At 44.4% G+C, this 20,017-nt stretch overlaps 2 protein-coding genes across 3 annotated transcripts in view; one reads left to right on the forward strand and one right to left on the reverse strand.

The window, feature by feature from the left end:
• Positions 1–20,017, forward strand: part of PTH1R (parathyroid hormone 1 receptor) — a 204,713-nt gene that overhangs the window by 133,291 nt on the left and 51,405 nt on the right. The gene's annotated exons all lie outside the window — the stretch shown is intronic.
• TMIE (transmembrane inner ear) lies at positions 2,044–18,572 on the reverse strand. Of its 2 annotated transcripts, none has more exons than XM_069006216.1 (4): positions 18,462–18,572; positions 15,365–15,482; positions 8,332–8,481; positions 2,044–4,142 (listed from the first exon to the last, which is right to left on the reverse strand). In XM_069006216.1, the coding sequence occupies exons 1-4, from the start codon at positions 18,558–18,560 to the stop codon at positions 3,778–3,780; spliced, it is 732 nt and encodes a 243-aa protein (XP_068862317.1). In that variant the 5' UTR covers positions 18,561–18,572; the 3' UTR covers positions 2,044–3,777. The 2 variants fall into 2 exon arrangements, with proteins under 2 accessions (XP_068862317.1, XP_068862318.1); XM_069006217.1 differs by lacking the exon at positions 2,044–4,142 and adding an exon at positions 5,098–7,683.

Consider the following 20,017-nt stretch of genomic DNA (forward strand, 5'->3'; position numbering starts at 1 on the left):
GAGGATTTCCAGGCATTTTGCAGAAAGCACCCCCCCCCCTCCATCCCCATCGCTCCCCCCCAAAAAAGAAGGAAAAAAATCGGGAAAGGCGAATTTTCCAGCTTTTTATTTGCCAAAATTCTCCCTTTTTTAAGGCTGCAAATCCCAGCCTCTGGAAAACGTCAGGAATAGAAATCCTAGCCTGACCTACAGATCAGAAGCTCCATCTCCAATCCAGGAAAACATTGGGAAGTTTCCCATTCCCATCCTCATCCTTATTCCCATTGGGAACTTTCTTTTTTTTTGACACCGGAAGAGGGAAAATCCCCAAGTTTTAACAGCTCTGCTTCCCGGAATTCCAGTCCCCTGGGGGAAGCGGGAATCTCCCAGATCCCAGGGTTGGTTTTCCATGGATTTAAGTAGCGGATCCTATTTTTTCTTGGCTCTGTCTCCAAAGGGAGCAGAGCCCAAACTTTTCCACCATTTGGATCCGTGTTATGAAATTCCAAGCGGAATACTGCTTGGAAGGAAGAGAGGGAAAAAATTCCAGGTTTTTCCTTGAGAGCCTCTGGAGCAGCCGGAATTCCTCCAGAGGGTTTGACCCTTTGGAGATATCCTGGGATTTCCCAGCCATGGATGCACCTTGGTATCTCCTGGTGAGTTCTTCCCAGCTTTTCCTGAATCCTAAAAATCCATGAGGAAAATTCCACAGGCAACTTTTGCACAGGATCCTTTCCCAAAGAAAGTGGGAATGGAATTCCAATCTCCAGTTTTCCACCTCCTCTGCTCTTCCAGACTCCCGGAAATCCCTTGGGATCAACTTTTTAGGCTGATTTCTCAAAAAAAAAAAAAAAAAGAATCTTTCGGAATCTCTTCCATCACTGATGAATTAATCCCAAAATTCCTTCTATTATCCATGGAAAAACAATCCCGGGAGAAGATCTGGACAAACCAACACTGGGAACAGCTTTAGCTGGAAGATTTCCCAAATCCAGCCTTAATTCCCAGCCCAAGTTCCTTCAAACTGGGTCTAATATCCCAGAAAAGACCCCCTCTAGCGGGAATTTATGGAATATGTGGAGATCCCGGAATTTATTCCTGGTCCTGGTGGTTTTTCCTCTTCCCACCTCTCCATGGAACAGCATCACCCCAATCAAAGGAAATGGGAGATCCTGTCATTATTCCCTGGAGATCTGGGAATCAAATCCTGCTTTTGGCCTCTGGAATTCCACTTCCACCTAAATCCATGGAAATAAATCCGATTTTCCATGAAAAATTCCTTCTGCCGTGCTCCAGCTGTGGATTTCCCAAGGCAATTTCTCCATCTGCTGGTGGAAAAGCAGCTCTGGAAGTGCTGGAATTGCTCCGGAATTTTCCACCTTTTTGACACTTCCTGACTTCCAGATCCCACTGGAACAGGGAAAACACCGGATGGGGGCTGGGAATTATTCCCTCTGTTCCCACTTCAGGAATTGGGATACATTTTTGGGGCAGGATGCTCCCTGGAATCTCTAGGATTGGATTCCCTGATCCCAGGGATGCATTCCCCGATCCCAGGGATGGATTCCCAGATCCCAGAATTGGATTCTCAGATCCCAGGGATGTATTCCCAGGTCCCAGGATTGGATTCCCAGATCCCAGGATTGGATTCCCAGATCCCAGGGATGCATTCCCCGATCCCAGGATTGGATTCCCAGATCCCAGGATTGGATTCCCAGGTCCCAGGATTGCATTCCCAGGTCCAAGGGATGCATTCCCAGATCCCAGGATTGGATTCCCAAATCCCAGAATTGGATTCCCAGATCCCAGGATTGCATTCCCAGATCCCAGGGATGGATTCCAGGATCCAAGGGATGGATTCCTGGCTTTCCACCCCCACCCTGATAATTCCAAACCCAACCTGATCCACACTTCATTCCCAAAGGATAAATGGATTTCTTTTTAATGGAATATCCCTTTTTTTTCTTTCTTTTTTTTTTTTTTTTTTTTTTTTTAAATCAGGAAAACATTCCCATAAATCCCTGGGATCTGCTCCGTAGGATTTGGAATGTTTGCTTGGAAAAAAGGGATTGAGGTGCATTCCAAAGGCTGCTCCAATCCCAATGAATATTTTATTTGGGATTGGGATTGTTTTTAATGGGATAGGGATGGAGGTTGGAATTTCAGGGCAAAGAAAAGGAGCGGATTTTCCTCCTGGAAACCTTTGGATCGGGAATGAATCTGCTCCTCTTCCTTCTCCAAATGGAGCCAACATCCCAAATTTCCAGCGGGATTGACGGCTCTCCATCAGGATTCCAGCTGCAGGACAGGCAATCCCAGTTTTCCTGCCCAAATCCCAGCTGGATTCCATCCTGGAGTTTTTTAGGGCATAAATATCCCTTCCCAAAATTCCCATGGATCCAGCAGATCCCAGGGAGCAAGGCCTGAATCCAAGGGTAAAATCCTTTATTGTTGCGATTCCTGATTAAACAGGGCCTGGAAAAATTTGGATTGGGATTGAAATTCCAAATAAATCCGATGTCTGGGTCCGTATTCCCACTTATCCGTCAGTGCCATTCCAAGGATGGGGATTTAGGGCTCCTCTGTGTCCAAGGGCAGAATTCCCAACCCTGATTTCCCTGGATCATGCTCTTCCCAAACATTCCCATGGTGCTGGACATCATTCCCAACCTCTCTCCTGAAGTTTTCCACCTTTTCAGGAGCTCTGGAATTTTAGGACTTCTTGGAGCTGAGTGACATCATTCAGACGGAAAATTCCCTTCATTTTTCCAGGCTCATTTCCCACCAGGATAATTTGGTTAAGAGAAGGAAAAGTGGGAAAAATGGGAAATGTCTTGGCAGTGATAAATCGGGTTGGAAAAACAGCAGGAAATCCAGTCGGAATAAAATCCATTAAATCCCAAATAAATCCCATTCCTAAAGGATTGGAGGGAATTCTCCCTATGGAGCAGACACTCCCATACCAATGGATATCCCGAGTTTTAATTATCCCAAGATTTTTCACACTATCCCCAAAAAGCTTTGGAGTTAAATCTCCCCCGGCTGGAAATGTTAAGGAATAAATTGCTGGAATATTTCCAAAACACCCGGAAAAACGCCGCTCCCGATAAAACCACTCAGCAGGAATTCCCGGGAAGTGAGGGAATAACAGCCCCATGGAAGCGGAGCGGAATTCTGCCTCCCAGACCCGGCTTTCCTCAGCAAAAAATAGGGAAAATGTGGATAAATCTCCCGGAAAAGATGGAATTTCCTGCAGCAATCCAGGGAAAGAGGCACCGGAGAAGGAGGGAAAACTCCAATCTCTTAGAATCCACAGGAGCCAGGCCTTGGAGAACTCCATCCATTGGGATTTTCCTAGGATTTATATAATCCCTAAAATCCCTAATCCCTATAATCCCTAAAATTCCAAAAGAGATGGTGCTGAGTGCCAGGGAATCTTTATCCAACTTCTCCAGGTCCTCAGGAAGAGGAAATTTGGGATGAATCCCATTCTGCTGTTACTTTGGACCCTCATCCCTGTGTATTCCCACATTTATCCAAAGTCCCCATTCCCACTCCAGCTTCCCGCTCGGTTCTATCCCATTCCCACCGGATATTTATTCCTTATCCGACAGAATGTCCCGCTTTTCCTTTGGAGAGCCGAATCCCAGTGGCTCCATCTCCCAATGGGAAGAAATCCACGCATCCAGCAGCATTCCATGGAATATCTGGAAAAGCACATCCTGCTCCAAGTGCGCCTTCCACAGCGATTTGCCGGAGCATTCCCAAAAAAACTTCCGGTGCTGTCCTTTCGGGAGGTCACTTCTTTTTCGCCGGAGCTTTGGAATTCCCAGCAGCTTTTCCATTGGTTTTGGTGCCTCCGGATTTTCCAGCTTCTCCTTCTTTTTCCCCCTTTTTCCCTTGTTTCTTGTCGCTTGTGTCCTTTCCCTTTTCCCCCTTTTCCCCCTTTTCTCCTTTTCCTCCTTTTCCTCCTTTTTCCTCTTTCCCTCCTTTTTCCGCCTTTTCTCCGTCTTTTTTTTTGGCTCCCTCCTTCCCTTCCTTCTGCTCCTTCTCCCCATCCTTCTTCTTGGAATCTTTGGATCCATCCTTCTTTCCCTGAGCCTTGTCCACTTTTCCGGATACCGTGGGAACTTCTTCCTCTTTTTTCTCTTCCGCAACCTGAGCTGTTTCCAAGGATGGAAAACCAAAAAAAAACCGGGAAAAGGGATTAATGTGGATTGAAATTACCCAGGAATTGTCAAAATTCCTGCTCCCTGCTGGAAATCTGGGACAAAGGGGAAATATTCCTACTGGAGATTTTCCCATCCCAAGGACGGTTTTTTTGGAGAGGGTTTTGGGATAATCTTTATTTGAAAGGTGGGAAAGCCCTGGCACCGATTCCCAAAGAAACTGTGGATTCCCCGTCCCTGGCAGTGCCCAAGGCCAGGTTGGACACTGGGGCTTGGAGCACCCCAGGATACGGAATTTCCCCCTGCCCATGGAATGGGATGATCCCTAAATTCCCTCCCGATCCAATAATTGAGAAGGAAATTCCGCAGCACAAAACTTTTCCTCATTTTCCCGATTTCTCTCCCACCGGAAGCGGTTCCGTTTCTCCCGAGTGCTCCCGAAATCAGGGATCGATGCCCTGAACTCTCATCTCGAGCAGAACTGGACACTCCCACACGGATCCCATTCCATGTGCTGCTCATGGAAAGTTTTCCCTTTGCTCCAGAGCAGCAGAGGAGAAAGATTTCCAGAATCCAGGGAAGAAGGGGGAAGTTTTCCATCTTTTTGCCTTTTCTGGAAAGGGAGAGGGATTTGGGCAAAGGCCTGGAGTGCCAGGAAAACAGGGAATGGCTTTGAACTGACGGGGAGTAGGGATGGATGGGATCTTGGGGAGGAATTCCCGGCTGGGCTGGAATTCCCAGAGAAGCTGTGGCCGCCCCTGGATCCCTGGAAGTGTCCAAAACCTGGGATAGCAGGAGATCCCTGCCCATGGAATGGGATGATCCTTCAGATCCTTCCATCCCAACCCATTCCATGGCCCCACAATTCCATGAAACTTGAATTTTTTACATTTCCCTAAAAGATGCCTTCAGTGCGGACATTACAATAAAATTCCATCCTTTTTCTTTGGGAATGGCCTTTTATTTCTCCATAAAAACGGGAATAGAACAAGACCGAGCATTCCTTAGAATCCCGGGGGAATCCTTGACATCCCATTCCAAAAAACAAAAAATAAAGAGGGAAGAGTTAAAAACCCCCAACCCACCCCTTTGATGCTCCCTGGAAAAATATGGCGGGAAGCAGGTGAATTCCCAAAAAAATCAGCTGGAGCAGCCTCAGTGTGGAATACTTGGAGATCTCCAAGGCCATGGATCCAGCCAGGACATCTCCAGCCAAATCCCACTTTTCCTTCTCCCACAAACTGGGAATGGAGCAGAAAGGGATCAGTTTTTAAATCCCATTTGAATCCCTGAGCTCTAAAATCCCTTTATTTATTCCCAGGGGGATTCGTCCCTTATGACATTCCAAGAATTCCATGGAGAGTTTTTAGGAATGAAAATATTCCCTCAAAGCAAAGGGGAAACTGGGAAAAATAATGCCAAGAACTGGGAGCATTCCAACATTGGAATATGTCCATGAGCCGTGATTTTGTCAGCTCCAGGTGTCCCGACAAAAATTCCAGCACGGAGGTGGATCCCAAAGGTTTCCACACCTCCCATTGGAATACCTAAATCACACTGGGAAGGTTTTTTGGATCGGGATGGATCTCCAGAGGGGAAACCTGGAATTTTGGTCACATGGAGCTTTCCAGGAGCCCAGACAAAAATTCCAGCATGGAGATGGATCCCAAAGGTTTCCAGACCTCCCATTGGAATGCCTAAATCACACTGGGAAGGTTTTTTGGGATCAGGATGCATTTCCAGAGGGAAAACCTGGGAATTTGTTCCCACTGAGCTTTTGTCAGCTCCAAGACTCCAGACAAAAATTCCAGCATGGAGATGGATCCCAAAGGTTTCCACAATTCCCATTGGAATGCCTAAATCAAACTGGGAAGATTTTTTGGGATTGGGATGGATCTCCAGAGGGAAAATCTAGGAATTTGGTCACATTGAAACTTTCCAGGTGTCCCAACAAAAATTCCAGCACGGAGATGGATCCCAAAGGTTTCCACAATTCCCATTGGAATGCCTAAATCGCACTGGGAAGATTTTTTGGGATCAGGAGGCATCTCCAGAGGGAAAACCTGGGAATTCTGTCACACAAAGCTTTGTCAGCTCCAGGTGCCCTCAGCTGAGCGAATCCTTTGGAATTCCCAGCGTGGAGATTCCCAGGAATTTTTAAGGCCCAATTTACATTTTCCGCTTCAGCACCTCCCCTCCCATGGAAAAAAACGGAATCTTTTTGTTTCCCCCCATGGATAAAGGGATAAAGTCTGGAAAATCCGTGCTGCCACATTCCTATCCATAAATATGGAAAACAGGCTCGGGAACAGATGATTCCCATCCCAATATCGATTCCTTCCAGGAAATTTGGGCAGATTTGGGGATTTTCCAAATCCCAGAGGGTTGGGAATTTCCAGGAACAGCTTTTCCTGAGCCACCACCGAAGAGCAGCGGCAGGATTCCGGAATTCTCTGTGGGTGATCCAAATTTAACTGGACAAAAGGAAGTCGGGATATTCCTCGGGGTGAAAGTGCTTCCAAAGAAACGCGTTTCTTAGGGATAAATTGTGGAAATTCATCCCTGATTTCCAATGGGATGATTAAATCCACACCAATATCCCGCCTTTGAGTGGAGCCCATGGATATCTGTGGGATGGAAAGGATTTTTCCAGGAGATCCAAATTTATTCCGGGGTGAAACCGAATTCCCTTTCTGTCTTTTCGGGATATTCTTATCCTTAATTTCTTGGTTTTCCAGAGGGATGAGGATCCAACAGCAAATGAATGGATTGGGAATTCTGTTATCCACAGCTGTGATCCTTCAAATCCTCTGGGATCGACTGATCCTTAGGAGTCAGAATCTGGGGTTTTTTGGGAAGCAAATCAAAGAATCCTTTGATTTCCTGCCGGAATGTGGGCGCTTTCCACGTGGGATTGCTCCAAGAGGCGGGATTGGATTCTCCAAACCTTTGGATGACCTTGGAATTTAAAGTAGTTGGATGTGAAGGATGTAAGGATTAGGATGAAGTGGAAGGACAAGGATTTATTCATGGAATTTGGGTTCAGCTCCAGAGGGAGGCCTGGGAATCCCCAGTTTAGGGCCAGGTAGCGGGACACCCCCGAAATCCCGGGATTTGTGCCAATTCCTGTTGTTCAGTTCTTAATTCTGCCTTTGGCTGGTGTAGGACTACATTTCTCCAAGGAATTCCGAAATTCCTACAGTGTTGGGATCTGCCTCTTCCCCCACGGATTGAAGCAGCACATCCCGAATTAAGGAAACGCCGTTTTTATGGAATTACAGCTTGGAGAGACACAGGAAAGAGGGGGGGGAAAGCCATAAAAAGGTGTTGAGGAAACAGGAGAAAAATCCAGGAATGGAGAAGCAGAAAATCCAAGGGTCGATGGATCCCCTTGGGAAAGAGAAGCCACAGGAGCCGGGAATCAATCCCTAATTTCCTTGGAGAACCATCTCATCCTCTTCCTTCAGGACAGGCAGGGAGTGGAGAGCTCTGGACTGGACATGGCCAGAGAGAGTGAGGAGATTTTCGGGAGAGCCTATGGAATCAGGAAAGGAGAGTGAGAGCAGCGGAGAGCCGGATAGAAACCCTCCTGGCCATCCCAGCGGGAAAAAGTGGGAATGTGGAATTCCAACCAGTCCTCTTTGTGTCCTTGGTATTCCCCAACCCAAGGGCTGCCCTTAAATGAATCTCAATTCCCTCTGGGAATTCGAAATATGGAATTTTCTCTCTCCAACTCCCTGACAGGAGGCTGAAGGTCAGAAATCGATGGGAATATAGGATATGGCTCAAGTTTTCCCAGGAAAGGTTCAGATCGGATATCAGGGAAAAAAGGATTCCGAATTGGAAGAGTGATTAAGGATCGGGAATCCAGTGCTGGAAGTGCTGGAATCGCCCTCCCTGGAAGGGTTCAAAACCCAGGAGATCTGGAATTTCCCAGCATTTTTTAATGGGATTTGGCCGAAAACAGGATTTGATGAAATTGAGGGGCTTTTCCCACCTGAATTTGGGAATGAAGGAACGACTCCGACTCAAACCAATGGAAAAATTCCCTCTTATCCAAAGGATCTTATCCCAATATCCTCGTGTGCTGCCCGGAGTCCTCACTGGGAGGGCTGATCTCGGTGGTGGCACCACGAGAGGAACTTTGCGCTGGCACGTTCCCCAAAAAAAAAGTGGGAATTACCTCCAGGAATGTCGGTGAGCTCGTTGAGGGGCGGCACCGTGTCCAGTTTGTCCGCGTAGTTTTTGGCCGCCTGGCGCTGGGCGTAGCGAGCCTCGATCTCCTTCCGGGTGCGCGGAATGCGGCACTTGAAGATGCAGCAGAGGGTGATAACTGGGAATGGGAAACAGGGAATTCTGGGGGGGTTACTGGGAATGGGGAATGTTGGAAGCTGGGGGGTAACTGGGAATGGGAAACAGGGAATTCTGGGGGAGATACTGGGAATGGGGAATGTTGGAAGCTGGGGGGTAACTGGGAATGGGAGTGGGAAATGAGGGAATGTGGGTGATACCTGGGAATAGGAGAGGGAAATGAGGGAATCTGGGTGGTAACTGGGAATGGGAAACATGGGAATTCTGGGGGAGTTACTGGGAATGTTGGAAGCTGGGGGGTAACTGGGAATGGGAAACAGGGAATTCTGGGGGAGATACTGGGAATGGGAGTGGAAAATGTGGGAATCTGGGTGATAACTGGGAATGGGAGTGGGAAACAAGGATGTAATTGGGAATGGGAGTGGGAAATGAGGGAATGTGGGTGATCAATGGGAATGGGAGCGGGAAACAGGGAATTCTGGGGGAGTTACTGGGAATGGGAATGGGAAATGAGGGAATCTGGGTGATAACTGGGAATGGGAAACATGGAATTCTGGGGGAGATACTGGGAATGGGGAATACGGGAATCTGGGTGATAACTGGGAATGGGAAACATGGAATTCTGGGGGAGATACTGGGAATGGGGAATACGGGAATCTGGGTGATAACTGGGAATGGGAAACAGGGAATTCTGGGGGAGATACTGGGAATGGGGAATGAGGGAATTCTGGGTGATAACTGGGAATGGGGAACAGGGAATTCTGGGGGGGTTACTGGGAATGGGGAATGAGGGAATCTGGGGGGTAACTGGGAATGGGAAACAGGGAATTCTGGGGGGGTTACTGGGAATGGGGAATGTTGGAAGCTGGGGGGTAACTGGGAATGGGAGTGGGAAACATGGGAATCTGGGTGATAACTGGGAATGGGAGAGGGAAATGAGGGAATGTGGGTGATAACTGGGAATGAGAGTGGGGAATAAGGAATTCTGGGTGATAACCGGGATTGGGAATGGGAAATGAGGGAATCTGGGTGGTAACTGGGAATGGGAGCAGGAAAAAAGGGAATCTGGGTGAGTTACTGGGAACAGGAGTGGGAGATGAGGATTTGGGTGAGTTACTGGAAATGGAAAGAGAGAAATGTGGATTTAACTGGGAATGGGAGAGAGAAACATGGGAATCTGGGCGAGTTAGTGGGAATGGGAGAGAGGGAAGCAAGGATTTGGGTTGGTCACTGGGAATGGAGAGGGAAACAAGGATTCAACTGGGAATGGGAAACGTGGGAATCTGGGTGATAACTGGGAATGGGAGCAGGAAACATGGAATTCTGGGAGAGATACTGGGAATGGGAGTGGGAAATGAGGGAATCTGGGTGATAACTGGGAATGGGAGAGGGAAACATGGGAATCTGGGTGATAACTGGGAATGGGAAATATGGGAATCTGGGTGATAACTGGGAATGGGAGTTGGAAATGAGGGAATCTGGGTGGTAACTGGGAATAGGGATGGGAAATATGGGAATCTGGGTGATAACTGGGAATGGGAGTGGGAAATGAGGGAATCTGGGTGGTAACTGGGAATGGGGATGGGAAATATGGCAATCTGGGTGAAAACTGGGAATGGGAGTCGGAAATGAGGGAATCTGGGTGATAACTGGGAATGGAAACACGGATTTAACTGGGAATGGGAGTGGGAAATCAGGAATTCCGGGGCCCTTGCTGGGAATGGGAGTGGGATTTCCCAGGCAGCTGGGCTGGAATTCCCAGAGCAGCTGCAGCTCCCCTGGATCCCTGGAATTGTCCAAGGCCAGGCTGGACAATCCAAGAATCCAATCCCAGAGCGGGAATTAAGGAAAAGGAGCCGGACAGATTGAACAAGGAATTCTTTCCACAGGAATCCCGAGGAATTTGCCTCCAGGTGCTGCGAAACCTTCCGGATGACAACGACGGAAACAAAATTTCCCCGGTTGAAACATTCCCAAAAATCTCCTCATGGAGGGATTGACTTTGTTTTTCCCGGGAAATAAGGATAGGGAAGAGAATTTGGGATGGGGAGGGATTTTCCGCCCTTTTTTATGGGATGGTGCCATCTCGTGGGATGGGTTGGGAGCAGGGATGGGAAGGACGCTCAGATCGGATTCCTGGATCGATTTAATTTTGATTCATTTTTATTTCCTTATGTCGAATAATAGGAACAGAATTAATTCTGGTGATAATGAAACCTGTTTAATTAACACTAATTAATAACATTAATTAATATTATTTTATTATATTTCATTATATTATATTATATTATATTATATTATATTATATTAATATCAATATTAATATCAGTATTAATATCAAGGTCAATATCAATATCGATATCAATATCGGTATCAATATAAATATCAATATCAATATCAGTATCAATATCAATGTTAATAGCAATATCAATAACAACATCAATATTAATAATAACACTATCAATATTAATATCAATATCAAAATCAATATCAATATTAATATCAAACTTAATAGCAATATTAATACCAATATCAATATTAATATCAATATAAATATCAATATTAATATAAATATCAATATTAATACCAACATCAATATCAATATCAACATCAATATTAATATCAGTATAAATATAATATCAACACCAATATTAATATTAATATCAATATCGATATTATTAATTATTAATTAATATTTGATACCCTTCTAATGATCATTAGAATTAATGATGTTCTTCCAGAACTATTTTATGCTCTATAACAGAAATAGATCATTATGTAAATTTGACTATAAATAGAATTAATTCGTTATAATCCCTTCTAATAAGAGCAATTAATATTCATGAGTCATGATGTAATTAATTAATTAACACGGTAGTAGTCCTTATAATTAGATTTACCAACCAATTATTTTTCAAGCATAATCGAGGTATTTAATTTCCTTTTTATATTAAGTTTTCGTTTTAGTTTTGGTTTTATGTTTATTTCTATTTTCGAATATTTATTTCTATTTTAAATGTTCTATTTTGCGATTTATTTCTACTTTTATTTTATATTTTTTTGATTTGTTCGGGTTTTGATTTCCTATTTTTTATATTTATTCCTCTTTTTTATTTTCCCATTTTCACGTTTTGTTCCGGTTTTTAATTTCTTCTTTCGTTCTATTTTTAATTTCAGTTTTTATACTTAGTTCTGGTTTTAAAGGTCATGTTTTTCTATTTAATGCTAGTTTTAATTTCCTATTTTTATACTTGATTCTAATTAATTAATTAATTTGATATTTCTATCTTTCAGTTTATTTTTTAATTTTCTATTTTTCTATTTCATTCTATTTTTAATTTCCTATTCTTATCTTTTTGGTCGAATTTTAAATTTCCTTTCTTTCCACTCAATTCTATTTTTAAATTTCCTCTTTCTCTCTTCATTTCTCTTTCCAATTTGATAGTTTTACATTTAATTCTATTTTTAAATTTGATATTTTTATTTTTAGTTCTATTCATTTCCTATTTTCATTTCATTCCAGATTTTAATTTCCTGTTTTTTAATATCTATTTCCATTTCCAATTTTCTGTTTTTCTATTTTGTTACAATTTTAAATTCTATTTTTTATATTTCCCTCGACCTTTTCATTTCCTGTTTTATATTTAATTCGATTTTGAATTTCCTGTGTCTATATTTAATTCTAATTTTTATTTCTATTTTTATGTTCATTTCTAGTTTTAATTTTCTATTTTAGTTTTTATTTTTATTTCTATTTTTATATTTTTTATTTTTATATTTAACTTTCATTTTTAACTTCCTAATTTGATCTTCATTGCCGTTTTTAATTTCCTATTTTTACATTTAATTCTACTTCTAAATTTTCTGTTTTTATATTTATTTCTGTTTTCAAGTTGACTTTTTTCATTTAATTTTATTTTTAAATTTTACTTTTTATATTCAATTCTTGGTTTAAATTTTCCATTTTTACCTTTCCTTCTATTTTCAGTTTTCTATTTTCTATTTTCTGTTTTGTTCCAATTCTAAATTTTTTTATATTTACCTCGACCTTTTAATTTCCTATTTTATATTTAAGTCGATTTTCAATTTTCTGTTTTCATATTAATTTCTATTTTTTAAATTTCTTACTTTTCTATTGAATTCTTTGGTTAATTTTATATTTTTAGCTTTAATTCTCTCTTTTAATTTTCTATTTTCCCATTTTTCTATTTGTTTTCATTTTTAGATTTCCTATTCTTATACTCAATTTTATTTTCTAATTTTGTATTTTTATATTCTATTTTTAAATGTTATAATTTTATACTTTTATATTTTTAATTTTTATACTTTGATAGCTTTAATTTTATACTTTTAATATTTTTTTTAAATTTTATTTTTTTTTTAATTTTTTTTTCTATTTTTAATTTTATATTTTTAACTTGGTATTTTTCTATTTTTATATTTATTCCTATTTTCTAATTCCCTAATTTCATATTGATTTCTCTTTTCTAATTTCCTATTTTTTATATTTAATTCCATTTTAATATTTTAATATTTTAATATTTTTATAATTTTATAATTTTATAATTTTATGGTTTTATGGTTTTATGGTTTTATGGTTTTATATTTTTATTATTTTTTATTATTTTTTATATATGTATATTTTTATCTTTTTATGTTTTTATGTTTTTATCTTTTTATATTTTTATATTTTTATATTTATATTTGCATTTTTATATTTTTATATTCTAATATTAATATTCTATTTTTATTTTTTATATTTTTTATATTATTCTTATATTTGTATTTTTATATTTTTATATTTTATATTTTTATATTTTTACATTTTAATATTAATTTTGTATTCATATTTTAATATTATTTTTATATTTTTATATCATTTTTATATTTTTATATTTTTATATTTTTACATTTTTTACATTTTTACATTTTTTATTTCCTATTTTTCCATTTATTTCTGTCTTTTCAAATTTCCTCTATGTCCATCTCATTCCAGTTTTGAATTCCCTCCTTTCCTCTGGATTTGCTTCCTCCCAAATCCCATCTCCCGCAGGAGCAGCGCTGGGGGTGGAGCTTGTGCCATTCCCACTCCGGATTCCCGCTGGGAATTTCCAGTCTGGAGCCGGGACTTCCCTCAGGAATTCCCACACACAGCTGGGAATTCCATCCCGCGGGAATTCCCTAATTCCAGGATATCTGGAAGGAATCCAGGATGCTCCGGGATCACCCCCAGGAAAGGAATTCCCTGGGAAAGGGATTCCAGCTGGGAATTTCCAGTCTGGAGCTGCGACTTCCCTCAGGAATTCTCCTCTAATTCCAGGATATCTGGAAGGAACCCAGGATGCTCCGGGATCACCCCCAGGAAAGGAATTTCCTTGGAAAGGGATTTCAGGTGGGAATCTCCAGTCTGGAGCCCAGGAATTCCCACACACAGCTGGGATCTTCCCTCAGGAATTCCTCTGTAATTCCAGGATATCTGGAAGGAATCCAGGATGCTCCGGGATCACTCCCAGGAAAGGGATTTCAGGTGGGAATCTCCAGTCTGGAGCTGGGACTTCCCTCCGGAATTCCCACACACAGCTGGGAATTCCATCCCGAGGCAATTCCTGGGCTCCAGACTGGAGATTCCCACCTGAAATCCCTTTCCAAGGAAATTCCTTCCTGGGGGTGATCCCAGATCGCCCTGGATTCCTTCCAGATATCCTGGTCTTGGATGCCCATTCCAACCCATTCCAGGGGTGTGCTGAGGGAAATCCGGGAATTTCAGGGCACGGGGAATGCGGAGAGCTCTTCCCAGGGAGGGAATTGCACAGGGATGAAGCCGGATGGAATTCCAGGTGGGAATGGCCGTATCCAGAGAGATCCTGATCCCATCCCAAAAAAACCCCAGGATTGAAAGTCCCTGCTAAAACCACGTGGAAAACCTTGGAATCCAAAATATTCCAGTTGGGAACGGCTGTATCCGGAGAGATCCTGATCCCATCCCAGTGCCTGGAGCCAAAAAAACCCCCGGGATTGAAAATCCCTGCTAAAACCACATGGAAAACCTTGGAATCCCAAACATTCCAGTTGGGAACGGCCGTATCCGGAGAGATCCCGATCCCATTCCAAAAAAACCCCGGGATTGAAAATTCCTGCTAAAACCGTGTGGAAAACTTTGGAATCCCAAACATTCCAGTGGTAGAATCCCCAAAAAATCCCTTCTAGTGGAAGACGGCGCTTCCCATGGGAATGAAATGGTCTTGGATGCCCATTCCAACCCATTCCAGGGGTGTGCTGAGGGAAATTTGGGAATTTCAGGGCACAGGGAATGCGGAGAGCTCTTCCCAGGGAGGGAATTGCACAGGGATGAAGCTGGATGGAATTCCAGGTGGGAATGGCCGTATCCAGAGAGATCCTGATCCCATCCCAAAAAAACCCCGGGATTGAAAGTCCCTGTCCCTGCTAAAACCACGTGGAAAACCTGGGAATCCCAAACATTCCGGTTGGGAACGGCCGTATCCGGAGAGATCCCGATCCCATCCCAAAAAAACCCCGGGATTGAAAATCCCTGCTAAAACCACGTGGAAAACCTGGGAATCCCAAACATTCCAGTGGTAGAATCCCAAAAAAATCCCTTCTACTGGAAGACGGCGCTTCCCATGGGAATGAAATGGTCTTGGATGCCCATTCCCACCCGAAGCATTCCAGGATTCCCTGCCAGGCTCCCACACGGATTGGGGCGGGAATGCGGTGCTGGAGCCCATTCCCATCCCTGGGATGTCTCCTCTGGGATGGCCCCAGCTGATCCCAAGATGAATCCATGGTGCTTCCCTCAAGGATCCCTCATTCCCGGGATCCCAAAAAGCGCCCTGGCGACTTTTCCAGGAGCAAATTCCATGGGAAATGGGAATTCTGGGACTCACTGATGGACAGGACGAAGAGGGCGAAGATCCCGACCACCTGCCAGAGGCGGAGCCCCCAGATCACCACGGTCTCCGATGTCACCGGATCCGGCTTTTTCTTGGGAGGTGCCGTGGTGGCCTGGGAAAAAGGGAGGGAAAAACAGCGGGAAGAGATGATTTTGGGGAAAAACAGCAGGAAAAGGGGATTTGGGGAGAAAGGGGAAGGAAAAACAGCAGGAAAAGGGGATTTTGGGGGAAAAAAATGAGGGAAAAACAGCGGGGAAAGGTATTTTGGGGAAAAAGGAGGGAAAAATAACGGGAAAAGGGGATTTTGGGAAAAAGGGAGGGGAAAACAGCGGGAAGAGGTGATTTTGGGGAAAAACAGCAGGAAAAGGGGATTTGGGGAAAAAAGGAGGGGAAAACAGCGGGAAAAGGTGTTTTGGGGAAAAAGGAGGGAAAAATAGTGGGAAAAGGGGATTTGGGGGAAAAAGAGCAGGAAAAGGTGACTTTGGGAAAAAAGGGAGGGAAAAACAGCAGGAAAAGGTGATTTTGGGGAAAAACAGCAGGAAAAGGGGATTTTGGGGAAAAAAAAGGAGGGGAAAACAGCGGGAAAATGTGATTTTGGGAAAAAAGGAGGGAAAAAACAGCAGGAAAAGGGGATTTTGGGAAAAAGGGAGGGAAAAATAGCAGGAAAAGGGGATTTTGGGAAAAAAGGGGGGAAAAAAGCAGGAAAAGGGGATTTGGGGGGAAAAAAGAGGGAAAAACAGCAGGAAAAGGTGATTTGGGTAAAAAGGGAGGGAAAAACAGCAGGAAAGGGGGATTTGGGGAAAAAAGGGAAGGAAAAACAGTATGAAAAGGGGATTTTGGGAAAAAAGAGAGGGAAAAAGAGCAGGAAAAGGGGATTTTGGGAAAAAAGAGAGGGGAAAGCAACAGGAAAAGGGGATTTTGGGAGAAAGGGGAAGGAAAAACAGCGGGAAAGGGGGATTTTGGGAAAAAAAGGAAGGAAAAACAGCAGGAAAAGGGGATTTTGGGAAAAAAGGGAGGGAAAAACAGCAGGAAAAGGGGATTTTGGGAAAAATTGGCACCTCCAAGGGAATAAAAGGGATTTCCTCCTCAATAATCCCCAAAATCCTCACGTGGGGTTGGAATCCCAGGGAAAAAAGGAAATTCCCGAGTTTTAGTGGATTCCTGAGGTTGGTTTTCCATGGGGATGCTGGGATTGAATCCCAGAGGTGGCAAGGAGAAGGATAAATCCGGGAATTATGGATTTGGGAGCCGTAAAGGACGTTTTAAAAGCGGAATTTTGGGGGAAGATCTGGGAATTTTGGGATCAGCTGGATCCCAAAGATTAGAGAAAACGGGAAAAGCCGTTTCTCTGGGAAAATCCATGGAATGGGCTGGGTGAGGAGCCAGGATTGGGAGGGGGTGGAGACCGGACAGACAAAATCTCGGGATTTTCCCCCATCTAAAGCCATACAAACACAGGGAAAGGGATTCTTCTAAAAATTCCTGGATTTCCTGAGGCCCTGGGATGGAATTCCTGGAGAAGCCGTGGCTGCTCCATGCCTGGAATTATCCAAGGCCAGCTTGGATCCACCTGGTTCAGTGGCAGCTCATCCCATGATCCCGAAATTCCCTCCCAAACCAACCCATCCTGGAATTCTCTGATGCTCTTCCCAAATTTTGGGATAACTTCCAGCCCAGGGAATTTTTCCAGAGGCCTGTGAGCAAGCCAAGCTTTTCCTCAACCAAATCCAAGATTTAAAGGGATTTTCCCTCTTCTCTCCCAGATATTTCCTTCCTTTCATTCCTTTATTTTTCCTTATTTTTGGGGTTTTTTTGGGAATTTTTCGCTGCCGGAATTATTTCCCTCTCTGGCTTTTTTTCCCCTCCTCCCTTTGCTCCAGCCTGGCTGAGCTGGAATCGAATTATTCAGGATAACTCCATTATCCAATTATTTACAGGAAAAAAACTCCTCGCTGAGCCTCTGCTTTTCCAGGAAAAACCCTGGGATAAACAAAGCAGATCCCGAAATTCTCCCCGGTTTATCCCGGTTTTTGTGGCTTTGATGTTCCCAGGACGATTCCTGGGAATTCTCCGGAATAAAATGGATGGAAAATTTCCCAGCTGCCTGGATTGTGCCTGCTCATCCTGGGATTCGGGGATGGATAATTTGGGAATTCTGCGCTGTCAGGGGAGGTTCTGCCTCACTTCTCCCCTTGGGAGAGGTCGGGGAGCTCGGAAAACCTGGAATTATTCCTGGGGGAGCTGGGAAAGGGTTCCTGGGGATTTATGGGATGCTCAGGTAGGATGGGATGGAAAATCAGGGATTCTGGGAACGGGATAAGCAGAGGGTTGGGAATGAGCTGGAAGCGGGGGTGGATGTGAGCTGGGAATTCCCGGGTTTTGGGGATGAGCTGCTGAATTCCACAGGGTCTGGAAATCAGGGAAAGGGAGGGATGAGAAGCTGGAAATCCTGGGAAAATTCCTGGCTTTATCCCAATCCCAGAAATCCCAGCAAAGTTCTGCTCCAGAAATTCCAGCCTGGAGCAGCGACTCCAACAGGGAATGGGATCCAGAGGGGGAAAAGTGAAAGTTTTTGGGAGCTGGGATTTTTCCAGGCAGGATTTTCCCCTCTGGAACTGCTGTCGGGGGGGGGGGTCAGGAGCTGCTCCTCCATCCCGGGTCATTCCCAGTTTTTCCATAGGGAGCCGGAGTGGGAATGCAGAGTCATCCTTAGGGATGATTGCGGAGAGGGGAGGAATTCCCTCCGAATTCCAGGTTTTTACAGGATTCCAGGGAATGAGGGAAGGCAGGAGAAGGAAAACACATCCCAAAGGTTTCCCTTGGGAATACACATCGGGAACAGGATTTTTGGGATCATTCCAGGCCCTTTTTTCCCCCTGATCTTCCTTGTTACAAGTGCTGGGAAAAGCCGTGATTCCAACCCTTGGAAAACTCCCAAATTCCCAATGGAGACCCTTGGGAAAGCACCAAAACCTCCCAAAAAACCCCCCCCCGGGGAACTCCTGGGATCCACCTTAAATTCCCGGCTGTTTATCCTGCAGGGAGAGGCGCCATTCCCGAACTCCCACTTTTCCCGAGGGATTTTCCTTACCTCGATCAGCTGCGCCAGGGAAAGTCTGGAACGGGCCAGGATGAGGCAGGAAAATCCCACTGGGGAGCGAGCGGAATTCCAGGCTGGATCCCACGCCATCTTCTCCTCCTCCAGGGATTTGTTTGTGCCAGCTCCTTCCGATCCCGGGATTTTATGGATCGTGGCCGGAGAGTGCCAGTCCTGCTTACACCGCGGCGTTTTCCGAGCGGGAGCAGCCGCTGGAAGCCGTTAATTAATTAATTAATTAGGCGGTGTCAATGACAGAGCCCCGGGCAAGGGGGATCGGGAGCAGCGGGAGCGCTTCCTGCTCATCCAGAGGGAAAGGAATTCCCTTTGTAATCCCTGCCTCGCTTTTCCAGGTTTTTTTTTTGGTTTTTTTTGCTTCCTGAGTGATCCCAGCTGTTGGTGTGGGGAGGGAATTTGTCTTTTCTTTTCCATGAAAAAGGAAAAAAAAAAAAAAAGGGATTCGAGGTGAGTTTGGGATTCCTCGGGAGCGGTGGAGGGTTGGAATTCTGGGGCTTTCCAAGCGGTTTTTAAGCCCGCGTGGATTTTTGGGATGCGTTCCTGAGGTTTGGGAGGTCACCTGGATTTCATGGGATCGTGGAATTCCCGAATTGTTTGGTCTTAAGGTTCATCCCATTCCATGGGCAGGGACGCTTCCCGCTATTCCTTGGATATTCCAGGGATCCAGGGGCAGCCCCAGCTGCTCTGGCAATTCCAGCCCAGCCCCTCCCCACCCTCCCGGCCTGGAATTCCTTCCCGAAATCCCACGAAACCTTCCCCGCCTCCCGTTCCAAGTGGATTTCTGGATTTTGGGATTCTACCCTGGGAAAAATCCTGGGATTTCAGGCAGGAAAACAAGCGCAGGGATCCAGGAGGATCCAGGAGGATCCGGTCATTCCAGCGCTTTTAGGGAATAAAACAGAATTCCAGCAGAAAAATCTTCCCACAGGAAAGGAATATTCCAGCAGCTCCAAGGTTGAATTATGGGAATATTCCAGGAGTTTGGAATGATCCCAGGGCGGATTTGGAGGATTTACATGGAGCTGGGAAAATCCTCGGGAATTCCGGAAGGGAATTCTGTGGGAAGAGACAGACGGTGGCAGCAGCGAGACAGGGAATTCCTGCTTCCCAAATTTCCTATGGAAATCCAAGCTGAGGCTCCAAGATCCCAAGGAATGGTTCCCTGAGCGGCTTTTCCAGCTGAATTTCTTTGGGAATGAGGCTTTTGGATCCAAGACTTTCCTTGGCCTTCTCCCATTCCCTCATTTCCCTTTTCCAAAATTTGCTGGGTTCCAAAAAATCGGGATAAAACTCCGGGAGATACCGAGGAATTCCCGGGTGTTGCTTAAAGAATTCCCGGTGGAAGGAAGGACGATCAAACGGGGATAAATCCTGGATCCCGGAGGATCCGGGAATGCCGGGCCCGGCCAATTCCTGGGAAGCTTTGATTCCCAAATCCACGAGAAACCAGGCTGCCAGTTCTTCTGGAATTCTTTCCTTCGGGAAAAGGCTGTGGAAACGCTGGGATTTGTGGGAATGCATCCCATGTGCTG

This window comes from Aphelocoma coerulescens, chromosome 2 (genome assembly GCF_041296385.1).
Source record: "Aphelocoma coerulescens isolate FSJ_1873_10779 chromosome 2, UR_Acoe_1.0, whole genome shotgun sequence".
Taxonomy (NCBI): domain Eukaryota; kingdom Metazoa; phylum Chordata; class Aves; order Passeriformes; family Corvidae; genus Aphelocoma; species Aphelocoma coerulescens.

What these genes read in the sequence shown, in the direction of transcription:
- TMIE (XM_069006216.1), bottom strand. Translation starts at nt 18,560, where the DNA reads ATGGCGTGGGATCCAGCCTGGAATTCCGCTCGCTCCCCAGTGGGATTT. An exon ending in CCCTGGCGCAGCTGATCGAG is followed by an intron (nt 15,483 to 18,461) that starts GTAAGGAAAATC and finishes CCTTTTTCCCAG; the next exon opens with GCCACCACGGCACCTCCCAA. An exon ending in CCTCTTCGTCCTGTCCATCA is followed by an intron (nt 8,482 to 15,364) that starts GTGAGTCCCAGA and finishes TCCCATTCCCAG; the next exon opens with TTATCACCCTCTGCTGCATC.